The sequence below is a fragment of the Chenopodium album genome, chromosome 23, assembly GCF_948465745.1.
Source record: "Chenopodium album chromosome 23, dcCheAlbu1.1, whole genome shotgun sequence".
Lineage (NCBI taxonomy): Eukaryota > Viridiplantae > Streptophyta > Magnoliopsida > Caryophyllales > Amaranthaceae > Chenopodium > Chenopodium album.
Genome location: NC_137856.1, coordinates 23,146,042 through 23,163,790, shown reverse-complemented (window position 1 = coordinate 23,163,790; position 17,749 = coordinate 23,146,042). Strand labels below are relative to the sequence as shown.

The 17,749-nt window shown below is 32.0% G+C and overlaps 2 protein-coding genes across 2 annotated transcripts; both read right to left on the bottom strand.

Annotated features, from left to right (window-relative positions):
• Positions 1-7,110: 7,110 nt before the first annotated feature.
• Positions 7,111-10,590, bottom strand: LOC145609113 (late embryogenesis abundant protein D-34-like). Its single transcript, XM_081664671.1, has 3 exons — positions 10,243-10,590; positions 8,118-8,423; positions 7,111-7,334 (listed from the first exon to the last, which is right to left on the bottom strand). Exons 1-3 carry the CDS (start codon positions 10,585-10,587, stop codon positions 7,170-7,172), a joined length of 816 nt encoding a protein of 271 aa, XP_081520797.1. The 5' UTR covers positions 10,588-10,590; the 3' UTR covers positions 7,111-7,169.
• Positions 10,591-12,017: 1,427 nt separating this feature from the next.
• Positions 12,018-15,204, bottom strand: LOC145606674 (NEDD8-conjugating enzyme Ubc12-like). The gene is made up of 6 exons (XM_081662486.1): positions 15,048-15,204; positions 14,345-14,458; positions 13,567-13,675; positions 12,703-12,781; positions 12,461-12,577; positions 12,018-12,371 (listed from the first exon to the last, which is right to left on the bottom strand). The coding sequence occupies exons 2-6, from the start codon at positions 14,451-14,453 to the stop codon at positions 12,231-12,233; spliced, it is 555 nt and encodes a 184-aa protein (XP_081518612.1). The 5' UTR covers positions 14,454-14,458; positions 15,048-15,204; the 3' UTR covers positions 12,018-12,230.
• Positions 15,205-17,749: the final 2,545 nt, after the last annotated feature.

Here is a 17,749-nt window from a genome sequence, read left to right as displayed (position 1 = left end):
TTTTGTATTGTTTTTCTAATCTATTACTTGTTTAATTTGCTATTTATATCTTCACTTATTACCATATTGGAGTTTAGTGTGTGAGGAATGAATTAATAATCAAGACGTGACATTCTTTATTTTCTCTCACCTTTATATGCAATTATGTTTTCTAATTACATATTATTGTACATGCATAACACCCATTGTTAAAGTACATCAATACCACAAAATAGGGAATAGAGAGCGCCTAAAACAACCAATATAGATTGCCTGTAGGGCGCTCCTCTGAGGGGGTGCCCTATAAAGTCTATAGAACGCCTCTTTGAGGCAATCTATATCTAACACAATAAAGAGCGCTTAGATAGGCGTTTCATATTTTATATAAAAGGTAAATAAAAAACTAGGAAAATAGAGCGCTCATCTTCGCATAGGCACTAGGATAAATTGAGATCATGTGAGAATCAAGGTGAATAATAGGAACTAGGAACTAATCTCAGCCATTGATCGCACTCCAGCTAATGGCTCATATTGCACCCGCTCTCATTAATGGCATTCTCGTAATTTTGCTGTTTTCAAACTTTTTTCCAGTTTTTTTTAACTTTAAAGACAATTTCATTCACTTTAAGACTAATTTCATTTACTTTTACTAAGTTTTCATTTACTTTTGAGAAATGAAACTAGAAACTACTTCATAAAGTTAAAATATTTCAAAAATGCCATTAATGACACGGGAAGCATGTGAGCCATCCGATTAACATGATCTAAGGGCCTAGATTAGTTCCTAGTTCTTATTTTAGTCTTGGTTCTCATTATAACTTGGTCCTATATTCAAATAGTCAAATGGTTTGAATTCGAAGCTCCAGTTCAAGTCAAACAAGCAGCCCACACAAACCCCTAATCAATCTCCCCTGCTGCTCTGCCACTTAACCTTCACCACTCCCTCTGTTATCTTACACCACATCTCCAATCCACACCCCTCAAATCATTTGTGTGATGATCATATCCAATTAAAAAGCATGTTTCATTTGAGTTTTTCTAGATTACAACTGTTGTAATGAAGAAGAGAGAATCTCAAACAAGAAAATCGCAACAATGGCAGACAACTAAATCAGAAATTGTTCACAAAATTTGTAAAGAACAGTATTTGGAAGAATCGATAATGTGGCCTTATAACCTTATTACTACCTCCGTTACATATTAGTTGCAACTTTGGAATATTTTATCTCTCACAAATAATCCCCAAAGTTGCAACTAATATGTAACGGAGGTAGTACAAAAGAAGTAGCCAAATTATTCTCAATCCTTAGCACAACCCAGAATTCTAATATAAATTATTCTCAATTAACATAGTAACTTCAAAATACAAACACGCCAACTAAATTAATCACAACAAAATTATTCAATAAAACCGCACATAAATCACATAAAAAAAATGGTAAAATGACGCAAAAAAAAAAGAAAAAAAAAGAAGAAAGAAACAACAATAATCAAGACTAGCGCTGAAATAAACTAATATCGCTAAAATTCAAATGACCTAATATCGCTGAAATTCGAACATTTAAATCGTTGAAATTTGAACCTTAAATCCGTTGAAAATTCCAACTTTAAAATCGCCGAAGTTTGATCCCTAAAATCACAGAAAATTATTGAAAATCAACTCAGAAAAATTAAAATCGACTTGAACTCGCAAAATTCATGAAAATCTAATCAGATTAATCAAAAGAATCAATTTACAAAAATCAAAATTCGAAATTCGCAAAATCGCAAAAATAATGCAAAATTCATGATATTTGAACAAAATCGGAAAAAAAAAAAAAACGTACCTAACTTGAGCAATATAGATTGTTTATGCAAAATTTGAACAAAAATACTTCAATTTGCAGCAATTTGTGTTTGATTATGGTATTTGAGGAGAGAGAAAGTCAAGAGGTATGAAAGTGTGAGGAGAGAGAAAGTTTTGGATGGTGGGTTAGGGGTTTGAGGGTGGATATTTGTTTTAATCTAAACCGTCCAAAGTAACTTAATCCTACGGCTGAGATTGGTTCTTATATAACTAGGGTTCTTACCGGATCCCTATATATATACGTATATATATACATATATATATATACATATATATATATATACATATATATATATACATATATATATATATATACATATATATATACATATATATATATATACATATATATATACATATATATATATATATATATATACATATATACATATATATATATATATACTTCCTCCGTTTCTATTTAGTTGACGCATTTGATTTGGGCACATATATTAAGGAGAGGAGAGAGAGTGATAGAGAATGAAAAAAGCAAGTGGAGTAGCTTGTAAATGTAAGGTAAAAAATTTACCCAAAAAGGAAACGTGTCAACTAAAAAGAAACGGAGGTAGTGTATATATATATATATATATATATATATATATATATATATATATATATATATATTTGTTGCATTTCCAATTTTTCTCTTATTAAATTCAATAGTTAGCTAACTAGGGCCCATTATTTTTATCCGCCCCTAGGCCTCCGAAATCTCATAAACAAGCCTGGCTGTTGAAGAGATAAAAAGTAGTTGATAATTGTTGAAGAGATAAAGAGAGGAAGTGTTGAAAAATGATGTCAAAAGTACAAAATAAATAAAAGAAAATTGATGACAACTTGTCAAAAAGAGGAAATATTGTCAAAAAGTACATTCTTAAAATAGAAATAGGTATCTAATAACCCCCCAAAAGGAAAGTAGACATCTAATTAAGAAATGGAGGGAGTAGTAGCTTAGATATCTTCGTCAAACCAAATTAAAGACGGCATACAAAGAAGTTAAAAGGTTTAGTTAAAGATTCGTTTCTCTTTGTATTAAGGAAAATTTTTAAATTACCACCCAAAAATGTATCCATTTTCAAAATAATCACCTGTTTAATTTATTTATTTATTTTACCACCCCTTAAATTATAAAAACAACTCAGATTACCACCCATTTCAAAATTTCGGTGGACTTCTGTTATGTGGACTCACCCAACGGCTAGTAACGGCTATGTCTAAGTATTACAATCAGCCCTATCTTCACTCCACCTCCCCCTTAAACTAGTTTATTGAATACAAGACAACCTAAAACCAAAAGAAAACAACTAAAAAAACCAAGAGCTTATTGTACTACTACTGATCATCTTCTTCCTATCACCACTAACAATCGTTGGGTGGGGCCCACATAAGAGAAATCCACCTGAATTTCGAAATGGGTGGTAATCTGAGTAGTTTTTGAATTTAGGGAGTGATAAATAAAAAAAAAAATAATAAATTAACATGTGATTATTTTGAAGATAGATACATTTTTGGGTGGTAATTTAAAAAATTTTCTTGTATTAATTGGAACTATGTTAAAATCATGTTTCCAGGAATGCGTATAGGTGGCTAGAGTGCCTAGAGCCCACCACCTAGCTGAAAAAGTAATAGATGCGTAAAAAAAATTCAATTTTTATGGATGTTGTAGATTAAATTTATTTATATACCTAGGGTGCTTAGTACATTCAAAGGTAATTTCTGCTCATTTAGTATTTTTTTTTTTTTTACTCTATTTAGGTGTTGTTTAGTTAACAAATAAAAACATGGAAAGTTGAAATTTTTAGAAATTGAAATTGTTTAGAGTAATTGGTTGACAAATTCATGAGAAGTAGAAATTTTCATGAATTTTCACTTCCTACATATTGGAGGAAGTAAATTACTTAGGTGGATCTAGGTAAGTGGAACTTCCCTTGTGAATTTCCACTTCCCTTGGTTAACCAAATACTTCTTAGAATTTCCTATGAAGTATAGTTTCATGGGAAATCAAATTTCCATGTAATTTGCCATTTCTACATTCAACCAAACAAACTCTTAATATTTATCTTGTAATTATCAAAATATTGCTCTTAGATGCACCTACCTCCACTGGAGGATCTAAAAAGGCATAAGAGGTAGCAAATGCTACCCTTAAAAAAAATTAAAAAAAATAAAACCGTTGATCAAAGAGACCTGTGATTTAAAGGTTGCTGATCTCTTTGATCTAGCCATAGAAAATTAAGCACGCGCTAATACTCTGTACCAACTCCTGTTGATTTTAGCTTTAAACTAAAAAAGACATGTTGTGTAAAAGTATAATAACAGGTCTCTTAGGTTCTTCTTTTTATTTTTTTCTTTTTCATTTTTACCTTTGCTTCTACTTTATATGTTGGAATATTGCCCGGAATAATCCGACCTTTGGCTCATCCGTCCAAAATAATTCCAGATTTTGATTATTATTTAATAATCCAACCTTTACTACTAATCCGTTTAATTGGTCCCAAGTAACTTATTACCGATTGAATAGGTAATTATTTTAAATTAATTTAAATTTACACATGTATCACAATGTGATCGGTTAAAAATAATCAATAATTTTAATTTTTTTTTGTAATATATGACTATTACCAATCAACAATATAATTAGCTATTTTGAAACTAACTATTTAAAAAATAATCAAAAGAATTAACAAAAATAATAACTAAAAACTTAAACCACAACCAGCCACATCCTCGCCCCACCATCGTCCGTTCGTCCCAAACCGCAATCCCACCGCGTCCAGACCATCGTCGTAGACCAGTCATAATCCTGCGCCAGTCGCCGCCCTTACCCCCTGCCATCGTCTCTAATTCAACCACCACACTTGCATGGTAAAACTATGATATAATTGATTGTTGATGAATAGTTATTGTAGGATAGGGTGGCCGAAATCGATGCGTGGGAAGGAGAAGGGGGCCGGAATCGATGCGTGGGAAGGAGAAGGGGGCTAAAATCGGGGCAAGGGGAAGGGGATAAGGGCCGAAAAAAGGATAGGGCCGAAAACGTGGCGGGGGAATGGGAGGGAGGTCGGGGTCGGGACGGGGGGAAAGGTTAATTCAAGGCTGGTTGGTGGTGTAGGGGGAGGCCAAGGGAGTTGGCAGTTCAAGGGGGAGAGGGGATAGCAGTCGTTGCGGCGGTCCGGCGTCGGGGTGAAGGGAGGGGTAAGGCTGGTAGGAGTGGGCAGCAGTAGAGGGTGGTTGGGCTGGTCGCTGGTGGGGTGATTTTTAATTATTTTTATAATTTTTTTTATTAATTAAGTATAATATTTGTTTCAAAAACAAAATTAAGTATAATATTCTTATTTTTCTTTAACTTTTTTTAGACTAATCATGTGTCGACACGTGTCATGTAACTTGCTATAGCAAGTTGAATGACCGATTTAGACCATTTCAAGCAAATTGAAATTAAAGGTCGGAATATAAAAAAAAACGAAATGTGGGATTATTTTGGGCGGATGAGCTAAAGGTCGAATTATTATGGACAATTTTTCCGTACATGTTTGCATAACTAATTATGTATTCCCCTTTTTTTTTTTTTTTTTTTTTGAAGTCTTTCATTTAATTTATGAAAAATCAATTACTAGAATTTATCATTTTTAAATTTTAAAATAAATATAAACTCATACTTTAATTATATTTATTCATTGTAAATTTCTTTTAAATGAATAGCTTATTATTCTTCAAAACTTCTTCATTTGATGAAATCTTTCCCATTTTATTGCACTTTTATTACAATACACATATTTATTAAGTAATTTATTTACTACTGAGTATTTAGTTTTATATGGGTAAAGCAATTAAAAAAATTTATACTCCGTAGTATATAGTAGTATAAATTACCGTATACAAAGTAATTTTTAAACTAGGATGTATGGAGACAACAAAAAACATAACTTTTTAATTTAATCATTGTATTATGTTGATAACTGGCTAGAATATAAACTATACCACATTTGTAAAATGAAAATTTATCAATCAAAACAAATGTTAAGTATTTAAAGGCTAATTAACTATTTAATAACTTGTTTACCCTTTTTTCTCTTATTGTTCAATGGCTAAATGTTACCCCTACTTAAAATTCCTAAAAAAACGCCACTGCGACCCTGCCTACCTCTATGTACACTCAAGTATATATAAAGGTGTTGATAATAGATGCAATACTAAGGGTGTTAAACTTGAATTATTGTCAATGGAAGGGTAAGTATAAAATAAAGAGAAGTTATTGCGTGAGTCTTGACTCACCAATAGTTTGGTGATTCAAGCCTCAAAACAACAATCTCAGCTTATACATGTTATCATATAATTAATAGAGGATATCATTCAGCTTATAGATGATATCATATCATATAGGCAATGGATGATATCATTTATAACCTGAATGATGTTATATACTGTGTATGATATCTAGCAACGGATGATATCCAGCTTACAGATGATATCATGAAATCAATAGATAATATCATTAAACAAATAGAGGATATCTTCCAGATTATAGATAATATTATCCAGCATAGAGATGATATCATCCAACCAATAAATGATATCACATAATAGATAGCATTTAATCAATAGATGATATCATATACTTCCTCCGTTTTTTTTTTAGTTGATACCGTTTGACTTTTACACTATTCACATACTACACTTTGACTCGCTTTTGTGATTTATAGATACGATAAAATATAATCATGTGGGATTTTGTTTGAATCGTCTATATTTATATTTTATTAATATCCACTTTTATACTTTTACAATGTTGATAATTGAAGTTATTAAACGTTAAAAACATGCGTTGACAAGCGTGATAATAGAAAGGTGTCAACTAAAAAAAAACAGAAGAAGTAACCAATTGAAAAAAACATCCATCCTATAAATGATATCATCCAGCATATATATAGATGATATCATATAACTAATAGAGGATCATCTAAACCATTAATCATATCATCTAACTAATTTTCATCTAGCCAATATCATTCAAGTAGTTATTTATATCATCTATATAATTAACCATATCATATAACCAATTAAACATAGTATTATTTGCATTTTTACCTCCATGATTATCCATCAATTAGTTCTTACATGTTACCTTAGAAATCTGAGTAGATGAATATGATATATGAATCAGTTTCAGAATTTCTAAACATAACTTGATAGCAAAATTACAACATATTGATTGATGACTAAAACAAATTTACCCAAAAAGTTTGATAACAAACATATTAGATTCAATGGCATGCAAGCATACAAAATACATCGATCATGCTCTTGATAATACATAAATATTTTGGATACTACTCTTGATACATCATGGATTATTTCCCTCGTTGAGCCTGGCAGCTGCAGCCACTGATGCTGCAACGCCACCAGGGCGAGTTGCTACATTTGGGTTGTTCCTCAGTTCGGCACTCACCACTCCTTCAGCATCATGCCTCGTCGCTTCCTTATCAGCTGGCAGCTTCATGGTTGCATTCTGTTCGCACAAGGAAGTTTATTAAAAATTAATGCAGCTATTATGTATAGAGAAAATATGCTTTATAAATAAAAGGTATTGCCCTCTAATCTATACAATTATATTGACAAGTAATTTAGTTTATCACATTAGACAATACTAAGCTAGCTTCCTCCATTCCTAAATGTTAGCACTTTGACTTGGACACTTTTCATGTGTTAACTTTGAGGTCTTCAAGTACACTTTTATTTTTTACTAAACCTTTCTCAAACCTTATGTTTTCAACTTAGAACGTTTTAACCACTCTTTTAAAATTTTCTTGAATTTTATTCATGGTTTTCTGTTAAAATTCTCTTAATTTTTCTTAAATGCTCTTTCGTTTACTCATTTTACTCACCTTTTTCCAAGCTCTTTTAAATGATGGTTTTATTATATCCGTTTCTTTATATTGTGCGATTCCTTATAACGATTCATGTTAGCCGACCCCAAATCATTTTGGAACTAAGGCTTTGTTGTTGTAGTACTTTATATTTTCAAAAACTATTTTTTCAAAAAATCTATTAACACATACTTGCATTTTAAGATTAAATTGTGGGTGAGCATGTACGTCATTTAGATCAAATGGGTGCAGAATAGCGAATGATATGTTCCATTATCTTAAGTAAAACATTACACACATTACCAATTATTATACAACGAACCAAAAATTACACTAAATTAAGGCCAGAGGAATATATGTGATTATGTGAATATTCAACCTAGATGAAGATCAGAGTAATAGTAGTATATACTTAATTCACGTACCGTCAGAACATCGCCTAACTTGACTTTGTCTTCGTCACGAATCGTCTGAGCATTCATAGAAGCGGCAGCCTGAGCGGCAGATGCCACCCCACCAGGTACCACCACATTGTTGCCAGTAGCCCTAACCTCAGCAGCCTGAATCGCTGAGGCATCGCTTTGTTCCACTGGTTTGTCTCCTGCTGTTAATGCAACTGCTTCTAAAGCTTCACCTATGGTAACCTTTACGGTTGCGCTATTTCGACCTTGTATTAGACTCCCTTGTTCACCTTGCACCAACGGCCTAGATTGTATGGTTTGCCCTACAACCTACAAGTGCTCACCAACATTTTAAAAAATTTAATAACGTAAAATAGTGCAATTATGTTACTCTTTACATATATTTAGTACTACTAGTAAGAAGTTGATGGAAACTTTGTTAGAATAAATTAAAGAGAGAAAAATATAAATCAGCACTGTATTTAGATAACAAAGATGGATGTACATGTACATTACGTAGGACCTGTCTGTTCATCTTTTTTCACTTATTTCAGATCTAATAATTCTCATAAGTTCAGTTAAGCTCAAAAAGAATAAGATTGAAAAAAAAAATTTTAAAGAATCTTATAAGTATTGCCCGAGTTCAAATTACAACTAAGTTTAGATAAGTTCACTTTAATGAAAATTAGTTGAATTGAACACACCCTGAATTAAATATTTAAAAATTATAACTATATCCAAGATATGAGATCATAGGGGCGGATCTATTTATGTTCATGGTGAGCCGCGCAACAGCAAAAAAAAAAAAAAAAAAAAAAAAAAAAAAAAAAAAAAAGTTTTTTTTTAGAGACCGCCTATTATATATAGATAGGCGATCTCTTTGTTGCTGCTATTGCTAGCCTCCCTGAGTTTTGACTTAGGGCCTGATCTCATTGACTGAACTCAGTTGAACTGAAATGAATATTTTATAAGAGAAGGAAATTAAAAGCTGAGCTGAACTAAATTTCAACGTATGAGAACAGGTCCTTAGTCAAATTCTTTTAAATATCAAAGAGACCGGTTATTTAGTTAACCGGTCTTTTTTCTGCTGACATTGAATTTATATTTGTTGCGCTGCTTTCTGTTTTCATTATATTAAAAAGCCCTATTATATTTAATAACAGGTCTCTTAAGTTTTTTTTATACTCTGTATAATTTTTTAATAATTCTTGTTTCTATTTATACTATATTTGTGCAACCAATTTTAATATTTTCCCACAAAGCTTATTAATTAAGTAAAAAATCATAAAGTTAATTTAATGTAATAATTTTATAGTATCATTTGTTTGTAACATGTTATTTATTTGGAATACGTACTTTCGACTTATAAGATTGAATTTTTAAATACTATTGTAGTATGGATTTTTATGTCCTATTTTATGATTGAAATCGTTTTGGTGAAATATATTTTATATATATTTATATAATTTTTGGATTGAAACAAGTGATCAATTATTGATGGCGACTCACCAGTTCGAAAATCATGGATCCGCCACTGTGAGATCATCGCCTATGTCATTTTACTCTCATTACATCAAAAACAAGGCAAAAACAAAAGTTTTGGGGTCGTGCAGGCCTTTTTTAAGATAGACTAATTATTGTAAACTCGTCTCATATAGTCACACTAGATACGGCCATACACTTATATCAAGCCCCGTTCATTTCACTTTACAAAGATAATTTTTAATAAAAATAATTTCAGTTCAATAAAAATAATTTCAATTAAGTAAGAATAGTAACATTAAACACAAAAAATATAATAGAATATCAGTAAAAAAAAAATGATTTCAGTTTAATAAAAACTAATTTTATTTTAGAAAAAATAAAATGTAGTAAACGGAGCCTTATAGGGATCACAAACTTTTAAATAAAACGGATGTTCAGTAAGTTATTGAACATCCGTTATAAAGTGACAATAAAATGCGCAAAAGTTACACTAAAACGCACAAAAGTTACTCTGACATATATAAGAGTTATTTATGCTTTATTGATAAATTTGACAAAAGTGACACTAAATTTGACAAAAGTAACACCCAATGTACAGTAAATTAATGAAAACCGGGTGTATACAAAAGTGATTGTATATGGAAATACAAAGTGTGACATATACCTGTCCACCAATAGACTCGGTAATAACAACAGCACCAGGAACAGACGTTTCAGTGACAGTAACACCCTGCTGCGCAGCCAGATCCGAGGCGGTAGCATGGCTAACAACACCAGCTCTTTCATTAATAGTGGCAGCAGACTGCATGGTGGCAGCAGGACCACCCTTCTGAGTCTGCCCGAATACCGCGTTTTCAGCAGTCTGCATCATCGCAGCATCTCTCGGTGCTATAGGCTTTGAGGCCAAATCCCCCTGCACCGGGAATACATCACCGTATCTTACAGGCTTCACGTCTTGGCCTTGTTGCTGTTGTTCTTCCTGATCTCTTTGAGGCTGTTTTTGACTCATTTTGCAAATAAATTATTGAATTAGGTCAATTAGTTACTACAATATTAAACACTTAACTTTGTTGGGAAATGATTTGTCTAGGACAAAACTCGATGTTTGAGTGAATAAGTCTTAGGTGGTGATAAAAAAAAAGTTATAAAAGGCTTTTGGGAGGAAATAGATGATGACACATAGCATTTCTAGTTCCATTTGGCTAGATTGTGCTAGTGCAGCTGGATAGAATTTTACACGCGCCTTGTACATAGGGTAGTTCCAATGATTGATGATGAGTATTCTTTTCGCGTTCATCCGATTTGAATTTAATTGTAACACTTTAACCGACATAAAATATAAAAAATTGTAATAAAACCTATCTATAATGTATCTCTTATTTATAATCAAGTATGGGTTGTGATGTTTTCTTGAGAAATCCAAATTTACCTTCTCGATAAACGATTTATCCCTCAATAAACGAATTGAATAATATTTCTCGAGTCTTTGAAAAAAAAAAAAAAGAAAGAAAGATCATTCAATTAAAAAATAATAAATAAAAAAAAAATTGAAAAAAAAATGATTTCATACTGCATTTAGAACTTGTCTTTCCAGCTCTTCGATTCATTTAACAGAACTTGATGTTATCCTTGAAGATGTACTCTCATTTAGCTCTTCTTTTGATTTCGTTTTTTGGTCACATGTCACAAAAGGGATGGAAATTTCGTAGCCCACCACCTTGCTAGATTAGTGCCTCTTGGTATTGAACAAGTTTGGGTTAATCATTGTTCTTGGGAGATTACCCCATATGTTTTGTCAGACTCTTTGTCCCCTGATTAATAAAGCACTTCTCTAGCGTTTACTTCAAAAAAAAAAAATCCTATAGGAGGTAGTTATTGGAAATTTAGTTTATTATTCAAAAAAAAAAGATTCGATGAACTAATTCTATAGTAAAAACGTACATAACATAGCAACGATTATAAATGGATAATTGTGTGATTCTGAGTAGATTCCTGCCCCAATATAACATTGAACATGAAGTGGTGAAATCACAAACAATAAAGAAACACTGGAAACCAAAGATTCTAGGCAGTCAATAATAACCAATACATTTAATTTGGCAGACTTCACAATCTATATTATTTGCTCTATATGGTATATTATTATCCTGTGCTGCTTCATTTACAGAAATGTAAATGTAAACAAATTTTGATATACTGAAATAGTTGTTTGTAATTCTACCCATGGCTGATCAAAGGGGTTACAGTTACGAGTTTAGGTCTTTAAGAACTTTTAGCATTTCTACATATGACTGGATTTAGGCAAATTCGACTAGTTTATATTCAGTTAGGGTGAAATTGCCTGTTTATTCTACATTTAAAACTCTTGTAAGAAATGATCATGAATAACGGATGAACCTTGTTTGCGGGAAATTTAGCAGCTGAATTATTTTCACAAAATGCAATAATGATACTTGCCCTTGTCATAAATGTTTTAATGATAAACAATGAGTTTACAAATTCACAAATCCAGGCATATTTTAACTAGCACTTTTTTTTTTTTTACAGAAAATAAACATTTTAAAAACATCAAAGAAGAACTGGTTCGCAAAAAGATATACAGTCAAACAGCACCCTTCACATCCAAGTTTACAGTTTACAGCCTCATAACCATCAAGAAACACACCTAGGAAAGAAAGTTTGACCCACATAACCCCCAGCTATAGCTCTTCTCACATTGGATTCGAACATTTTTGGATTATCCCTCAACACAGCAGCGGCATCATGATTTAAAGGGTCTTCATAGTTTGGTTGCTGCACAGAAATAAAATGCCACTATAATGCAATGTATGTAGCAATAAAAGGAAAAAAAAACATGTCCAGATAAAGGGAAATGTTAATACCGTGAAGAGGTGATACAACCCATAGATGACAGTGTTTACATTCAAAACAGGTTTCCAGTCTTCTCTTAGAATGTTGAGACAGACATTACCTTCTAAGTCGATGTTGGGATGGTATACCTGCCAGATGCATACATGTAGTTAGAAAAAAAAAATCAAAAATGAACATAAGTACATAACTAACAAATAAGTTATCATCTTATGTAGCATAAGACGGGTCTTCCATAGAAAATCACTCTATTTACCTTTGTCTTGCACTTAACCTTGGGAGGCTCATAAGGATATACAGATGGAACTTGGAAGGTAAACACAAATGTGCCGCCCCTGCAATCAAAAGTTTCCTTAGAATATCAATACACTATGCATCTACTCCCTCTGTCTCTTAAAGTTCTTCCTACTTTAATGGTGAGTGTCTTACAAAAGAAGAGTGGAGGGAGTTGATAAGAAGAAAGAAACAAGGAATGCAAATAAAGCATAGCCAAATGAATTAAAAATGAAGTTCAATGATCCAAACAGATATATATACCAATGTAATTTTCCTACACACTAGTACATTTACTTCCTCTGTAACACAATACATGCATTGTTTGGACCTCTAACACTATTTGTTTATTAGATTTTATTATACTTTTTTATAATATAGTAAATTATAAATCAATGTGTGAAGTGTTGTGTGAAAGATTTCTATACATACTATCAAAAGTTTTTTTTCTATTTCTTTTATAAATTTCATATTAAACATATTAAAAATAATTTTTAGGCAAGCGTAAAAGTCAAAATAATATGTTCAATCTGCAGAGGAAACATATAGATACAGATTTTGACCAAACTCCACCCTCTCCATACACCACAATTACAAGAAAAAACTGAACAAAGAATAAGGCAATATTGATGGCTAAGAGATAAGAATAATTTTAATAAAAAATGTCAAGAAACAAAATCAAGAATAATGAAATAAGTAATCAATGACATAGGTACAAAGACCTGCAAGAACTAAGCACTAATTTGCAATAACCTATGAATTAAGACTGGTATTAAGAGAAGACGTCAGTCGTGAGACTCGTGATGCAACCCAGGTGTTGGCATGATTTAGTAGAAGAGACACTTACAAATAATATCCCTCATCAGGCCGGATAGTAACTTCAAAATTCATCAGATCGTCCTTCCCACTGGGAAATGATATGGTACATGATTTGGGCAGGTTCAGTTCACTGATATCTAGAAAAAGTCAATATTTTAGAGCCACAATATGTATACAGAAGAGGTAACAGTAATGTGAAGCGTAATAGTATGTTTGATCATATGCCTAACAAAAACCTTCAATCTACCCAATGCAGAATTAGTGGAAACAAGGAGTCCAGGACCAAATGCAGCAGATGAGATGTTAATAGATGTTTATCATGCCAAAAGATCAGTCTATAACAAGAAACTGGCAAAAAATTGTCAAAGAAAGCGTGAAGCTTGCAAACACTTCCCAGCGTAAAACAAGACATAAACAATCAACAGCAAATCTGGTCAGAACAGAACTGAGGAGCAAGAATGTCACACTCCATCCAATCCTTACACACACACAGAAAGAGAGAGAGCAAAATCTCCATCCCAGTCTCTTACACAAAACTAATGACATGTTCATATATACATGAGTCTAGGGTAATCGAACAATAGACTGAGGAACCCCATATAAATCATGCACGGATAATGAAACTGAAATAGAGAAAACACTGTAACGGTGTGATAGATTGGATAATATCCCGTTCAATTGAAGATCTCACAGCACAAGGTAGTTCTTCAAATCATAACTATGACCACAACTTACACAAGACCAGACTACAGCACCATTAAATATTACCATACGAATCCTTACTACAGCTATTTAAGAAAGAATACCTTTATAAAGACGAAGTTCGCCAGCTGTTTGCTTCTTGACATGGGTCTTTCCATTAAGACTTTCAGCATTTTCCCTCTGTTTCGCTTTCACTCTGATCAAGTTAATCATCTTCTCTGAATAACAAAAGAAAAAGGGCAAATTCCATTAAATCACATACTAAACATTATTCATTGACCAGATACCAGAATTTATTATACAAGTACAATTTTGAAGTTTCATTGCTACATGATCATAACAAATGAACAGTACACATAATTGTTATCAAGATAAGTAAACCTTAAATCCAATCAAACAAACATCAAACTAAATTACTTACTCATTCAACTTAATTGATTTATTACAGCATATATTATCAAAAAAGCCACTGAATTTAACAAGTTTTAAATTGGGAATAAATTTACAAATCCAAACGCCAAATCATATTGCAGCATCTATGCGTTTCAGATTTGTATATGAGCTTAGCGCGTTTATATAATCAACTAATGATAAAGCTTCAACAACAAATACATTAGCATGAACCCTAATTGATTTTGTTCCCATAATTCGTTAAATTACCTAATTTAAGAGCATAAATATAAAAACCCCCAAATAAAATTTACAGAACACTGCACCTGAACTATTTTTATGCAAAAAATTAGTGATCGAAAACCCCAATTTAGGACCGTAAACAGAAAAAAAATCCCTAAAAAGTTTTAAAATTACCTGAACAAACAATCCCCAAATCTGGAAGATCTAGCCGGAAACTTCCAATATCGTAACAAAATTAGACCACCAGCGTAGTTTGGGGAGGAAAATTTAGGTAAATGACATTGAATTGATTAATGAGGAGAGAGAATGAGAGAGAGGTGGTGATAATAAGAAGTTAAGAACTTTGGTGTCAAAAGAATAAAAGTAATCAAACTTCTACTCAAAAGTCAAAACTCAAAATAACCCAACTTGAGGAATCCGAAAATCATACCTAATAAGATAATTGTACAACTGATTTTATTAATCTTCTTGTTTAATCGAAAATAATCACAATAATTAGATTTAGGCCCTTTTCTCTTCACCTTATTTTTGCTAAACTGAAATTATTATTACTGAAACAAAATTATATATACTGAATTTAAATTATTTTTACTGAACTTAAATTAATGTTATTGAACTGAAATTATATTTGCTGAACTGAAATTATTTTTAATAGATTTTCTATTATAATTCTTCTTTAAGAAAAATGAATTTTACTGAACTGAACTTATTTATACAGAACTGAAATTATTTTTACTGAACTGAACTTATTTTTACAGAACTGAAATTATTTTCACTTAATATTATTTTTTTAAGGTGAAGAGAACATGGCCTTATATGTGAATTATATATTCAACCAATTTACATTATTTGTTTGAAGCAAATTGAATGTATAATCGATTTCTAAGTATGCAATATCAGACATTCTACATCGAAAGATTGAAAATAAATACGAGCAGAATATAAGAGTTGTCAAAGCACAAGTTAATTGTCTTTGAAATAGAGGTGATCACTTGGTAGGCCGAGCTAGGCCGATAGAAAAAAATTTAGGCCCACTTCTCGAGTCGTGCTGAAATTTTTGTGCCCAAACCCATCCAAAATGGCTGGGTGGTCAGGCCAAAAAAATTAACTAAAAATACATAAAAACACATTCCTAAACCCGCTTAATAAAAATAAAATTATTGGTCAAGCTGAGCCCAACTTGATTTCAAGCCGAAAAAATCTGCCCAAAATCGGGTCGGGCCAGCGGACAGGGCGTAGTATGATCGGGTCTACTTTTAAACAATGGCTATAAGCACCATTTGGGCCTTATTAATTTTGGGCTTGACAAGCTTTGATCGAGCCAAGCTCGCCTTTAGGAGTCTCGAGCCCGAGCCAAGCTTTAGTTTTCTAGGCTTGTCGAGCTTCAATCGAGCTGGAGTAGATCTTGATCTCACAAGCTTCAAGCTCGAGTCTGCCTAATCTCGGTTTCACCTTGACTTGTTAACATCCCTACTTCTTTCCATTCTTAACCATGTTGCATTGGTTCTCATGGTAACACACCCATTCATATTTGGCCATTCTTACCACAATGATTTTACACATGCAAATCTTTTACAGGTACATACTTATATTCCTTGGGCATACCTTTGTTTGGGTGGACAAGGGCCCGTCCCCCCTAAGTATTTTTGAGTTGTTTAATATAATTAATTTGTTGTCCATTCATTTATTACATGTATAAAGTTGCGGCATAGTGGTTAAGTGTTATTTTTGAACAAAAGGTAAAGGGATCAAGCCATACCTTCCTAGCTTTTTGGTCTAAAATCTATCACTGTCCTAAATCCAAGTGGTTTCCCTGGGGATCAATTCTTCCTACCCTTGTTGTCGGTATAGACAAGAGTCCAAAACATTTTCTACTACTTACCTAGTGGTAGTAATCAGTTACTCCGTAGTTCAAGCTATTTTGAGCATGAAAGGGTAGTTCTTACTCTTGTATGGTGCAAGGATAAATACTCTTTGGAACAACATGTGTCGGTTATATAAGCTAGATAAAGTATTGTATTTGTATAAAATAGCACTCCCTCCGTCCCTTAATACAAAGTCTCATTTCCTTTTTGGGTAAACCAAAATACAATGCTTCTTTCTGTTTAATGGTTGTTTTTTTGACATTATTACCCTCTTTTTGATGAGTTGTCATCTTTTTTTCTTTACATTTTTGTACTTTTAACATCAATTTTCAACACTTTCTCTCTCTACCTCTTTAATTATCCCCAACTATTTTTTATTCCTCTCTATCTCTCTCTAACCCCACATGCACATATCTACTTTTAATCATTAGTTTTAAAGAATTTACAATTTTCTTAATTCTCGCGCAAAAACCAAAAGAGACTTTGCATTAAGGGATCGAGGGAGTATAGTCTATACTAATAATATAACTATTTTCCGTGTAAAATGAATTACGTCAAATTTGTGTTAGAAAGTATCAAAAGTATATTCTCTAATAAAAATTTATTTAAATAATATAGCACTCCCTCCGCTTTTTTTATTTTTTTATATGCATCACTTTGACAAATGCACTATTCACATATTATAGTTGACTTAATTTTTTCACCTCTAAAAAATGAATAAATGTTATTATATTATATATCATTAGATTCATCATAATGTCTAGTTTCATATTATAATTTTGTTACATTTTTTACTAATACACAATTAAAGATATTTATGACCAAAGTAGCGTCTTGACAAATATGCCGATCAAACTGATGCATATAAAAAAACAGAGGAAGTATTAAAAAAATGAAAACTAATAATCCCACCTTTACTCCGTCTTCCATAAACAATCCCACTTTCAACAGGGAACTTCCATTAACATTCCCTTTTACCTACAACCTATTAAACAGGTTAATTATTTTTTA